The sequence below is a fragment of the Lontra canadensis genome, unplaced genomic scaffold (assembly GCF_010015895.1).
Source record: "Lontra canadensis isolate GAN:19392208 unplaced genomic scaffold, GSC_riverotter_1.0 scaffold81, whole genome shotgun sequence".
NCBI lineage: Eukaryota > Metazoa > Chordata > Mammalia > Carnivora > Mustelidae > Lontra > Lontra canadensis.
In genome coordinates, this window is record NW_022631075.1 from 4802085 (window position 1) to 4806029 (window position 3945).

At 48.5% G+C, this 3945-nt stretch overlaps 1 protein-coding gene across 1 annotated transcript; it reads left to right on the plus strand.

Moving 5' to 3' along the window:
- The first annotated feature begins 463 nt into the window (after positions 1-463).
- Positions 464-2683, plus strand: LOC116882141 (testis-expressed protein 13D-like). Its single transcript, XM_032882369.1, has 2 exons — positions 464-1961; positions 2524-2683. The coding sequence occupies exon 1, from the start codon at positions 470-472 to the stop codon at positions 1949-1951; it is 1482 nt and encodes a 493-aa protein (XP_032738260.1). The 5' UTR covers positions 464-469; the 3' UTR covers positions 1952-1961; positions 2524-2683.
- The last annotated feature ends 1262 nt before the right edge of the window (positions 2684-3945 follow it).

Consider the following 3945-nt stretch of genomic DNA (forward strand, 5'->3'; position numbering starts at 1 on the left):
CTAGGAATCTGATGTGCCCCGTCCGTGTCTAGAATCCACCCGGTTCGCCTTCCAGGGGGCGCTTAGCCTGAGAGATGGGTCCCAGCACACCTTGCGGTGGCGTGCGTGTCTCAGAGTTGTCTGTGACGCATCACGCTATCGTCGCCCTTCGCGCACTGGGGGTTGGTGTGGTGAGAGAATCCACCTTTCTTTCTTTCTTTCTTTCTTTCTTTCTTTCTTTCTTTCTTTCTTTCTTTCTTTCCTTCCTTCCTTCTTTTTTCTTCTTCTTTTCCTTTTTTTTTTTTAAGGAAAAACTTGGTAGTGAGGGACAAAAGAAGCCAAGGAGGAGGCTAGGACTGGGAGAGGACTTTGGCAGGACTCAGTAGGGAGCTGAAGGGTGGACCTTTACTGGCGGCAGCAGCGGCGGCATCGCCTGTGAGGCGGGTGGTTAACTAGGCCGCAGCAGTCGGTTAACTAGGCCGCAGCAGCCATGGCGGTTGACTTTGGGGACCACGCCAGCGGGTTCCGCCATACCGAGGTGATCAGGTTCATCAACAATGAAGTCCTCCTGGACGGCGGCGGCCCAGATTTCTACGTGGCCTTCCGCTCACGGCCCTGGAATGAAGTAGAGGACCGGCTTCTGGCCGTGGTGGCGGACCCTCAGGTGCCGCACGCCATCAAAAGGGCCTGCGCCTGGAGCGCGCTGGCCTTGAGCGTGCGTGTGGGCGCAAGGCAGGGGGAGCAGCAGGCGCGCCGGGTCCGGAGGCTGCAGGAACAGGTAGAGGAGCGAGAGACCGCTGCCTGGGCCCTGGCCTCCGAGCTGCAGCGGCTATGCAGGGAGCGCAAGGAGGTGGCTGTACAGCTTCGATGTGCGCAGGCTGCTTTGCAGCATGTGTTGGATGAGAGAAATGTGTTGCGTGGGCGACTGCTCCGGGCAGAGAAGTCGGGCCGGGTTGACCAACCTCCTCAGGAGGTCACCTCTGAGTCAGGAGCAGAACAGCGTGGGGCCTCTGCCTGGCCAGAGGATATGGATGAGAAGGGCAAGATGATGGCCACAGAGGCACAGGCCATGCACCGTTTGGACGCCCGGATGGCAGCTCCGGCAGCCGCAGCAGCAGCTCCTGCAGCCATGCTTTATGTGCAGGCACTTCCAAGCTCCTGGGCCCAGGCTTTGCAAACCTCTCTGCCAGTGCAGGTGCCACATCCATTCCCATTCTCTGCATCATTCCCAATGGGATTCCCATACTGGGCACATCTACCACACTCAGTAGTTGTGGAAGCAGACACAGCAGCGGCAGCAACAACCGCAACAGCAGTCCCACTCCAGATGCCCCTGAAGCCACCTCTGGGGGTATACCCACCTGGCCAATGGGCTGCAGTGGGGGTCCAGGAGCAGATGGCACCACTGTGTGAACAGAGGTGCTGTGACCAGGAGGAATATTCTGAGACCGTCCAGGGAGGATGTCCCCTAGGGGACAGCAGAAGCCACAGCCAAGATGAAGGTCCTGTGTGTCCCCAGGGAAAGACTTCGCTGGAGGACAGTGGGAGCCACAGCCAGAAAGATCTGGAGAGACCTCAGAGGACAACACCCCTGGAAGACAGAAGCTCCAGTCAGAAGGAATGTCCATTGATGCCCCAGGAGAAGTACCCCCTGGAGAACAGCAAGAGCCACAGGCAAGAAGATCAAGAGAGGCCCCAGGGGACATCCCCACTGGGAAGCAGCAGGAGCAGTGGTGTGAGAAAAAGCCCCAAGAAACAGCAGCCTCCAGGGCAGAAAGCCAAGCCACTAAAAGGGAAAAAAGTCTCAGATTCCCAACTCCAGGGGAAGCCTGCCTCAGGAGGCAGTCCAAAGAATTGGGACTGCCCATGGTGTAAAGCTCTGAATTTTTCATGGTGCACGCCCTGCTATCAATGCAAGAAAGTCTGTGTGGCAGTTGAGAGTGGAGGCCTGGACACAGGAGAACGTCACTAATTTTAGGAAGGTAAGTAAGAATGGAAACACTCCAAAGAAAAACCAATTTCGTAAGACGCCCCTCCTACCCCAATCAAAAAGTAACTCATTTACTTCACAGAACATTTGAAAACCAAAATCATGGTACAGATAATTAAATAAAGTAGTCCATTATCCCAATACCACTAATCACTTTTTATCATTCTGATTACACACACACGAGCATAGATATATCTATGTTTTTATTTTATATCTCTATTTTAACAAGGATAGACTACTTTTTGAGTATCACACATTTTAAATAGGGGATTTTTCCTAATTGCATTTAAGTTCACAGATGGTGGATTCTGGATAACTGATGCAGACTGGTTGACACCCTGGAGAGGCTGAAGTCATGAAGCCTTTTCCTTTTTCACTTTTTTTCTGTTTTCTTATTAACCTCTTTTTCCTGAAAATGTTATGTTGCTGGCTAGTAACAACCATGTGTTTTAAAGTTACAACTGTATTGAACTTTAGGAGTATTGTTTTTCCTTGAAAATGTTATTATTCCTTTTTAAATTACTACAGTGTTCATGTTGCTTCTTGTTTTTAAGTTTTATAGGTGAGGGCCTGTTTTTGTGTCTCTGAGCCTGCAGAAATTGTTTATTGTTGAAGAAGCTGAACCCATCCCATTAGAAGATCTCCCAAGAGTCTAAAGAAATCACACCTTGATTCCAGCTGACCCACACCTCACTGAGACCCCCATTGACTGGAACTGAGAAGAATGAGAGGAAGTCACGAAGAGATGGTCTGGCACTCATAAGGGGGGAAAGGATGGCAAAACAATTTTGTTAGAATTTAATTTCTCTGTTGGGACAAGGGATTAATTTGGAAGAGTTGAGGGGTTTGCAATGTTAAATTCTATAGACGGTAGCAAATTTGATGGGTTACATTTAATTCATTAAACAAGTAGTTATTGATTACCTAGTGTATGTTAGGAGCTAGAGCCATATGTTAATATTTAATGCACACATCACAACTTTTTGGTGAGTTTGTTTAGATAATAAGAGGGAGCATACTTTGAGATAAGAGGTGACTTCTTTGCCTTGTGTATACTATGGCCTTTGGGTAAAGCCAATTGAAATAACAGTTATTTTTGCAGTTCTGGGAGCAATATCAGAGACCTTCATGAGAAGAATTACTAGACTAATCATCTCATTGCTCCTAGGTGAAACAAATGAGCAATGGCAAATATTGGGAAAGTAGCATCGGGAAGCAAAGGCAGGACTTTTCTGAAAGTGTAATTTCTTCGTTTGAGATGGAAAAACTATTCTTCCTGGTTGCCTGAAAAACTACTGGGTGGCTTAAAGACAGTGTTTGAGGGAGTACTGGCTACACACATGAACCCTCAGTCTTGTCTCCTTCCATCCCAAGCCCCTCTCCAGTCAAGAGTGGAAGAAGAGCAGGCAAGATGGACAGACATCGTGCTTCTCTTGGATTGGATTAAAAATAATACTGGACTGGGACAAACACTCTTGAGAATGCCCCTGGTCCCCTTCTCTCCCACTTGGTGTATTCTCTTCAAGGATCTCTGCTCTTCTGAGGTAGCTGAAGGAGGGAGCCAGGGTTGAGCCCAGGGGATGGGGAGGTAGATCAGCTTCAGTCTGAACAAAAGATGTTATAGTTATAAGTTAAAAGATGTTATAGTTAAAAGGTGTTATAGTTTCCCCCATAAGATCTGCCCAGCTTACCAAGCTCAATATCTGCCAGGGTTTTTCTGATCCTAATTAGTAATAAAGAGTATGCACTTGCCCCCTGTATCTTCTGTGTCATGTGTTGGGACAGGTTGGTCAGAGGTGGCAGCTTAAATCTGTGTCTTCCTTCTTTCCCAGTAAGGTGAAGGAAAGTTCAATCTTGTTCATTATGAGAGGGCCCCTCTCATAATAAGAATTACCCAAGAATGGGAGGGGGAAGGGTATTTTGTGGGGCCTTCATTCCATGCTACCCTTACTGGCCAAGTCCAGATGGTTCCTTGA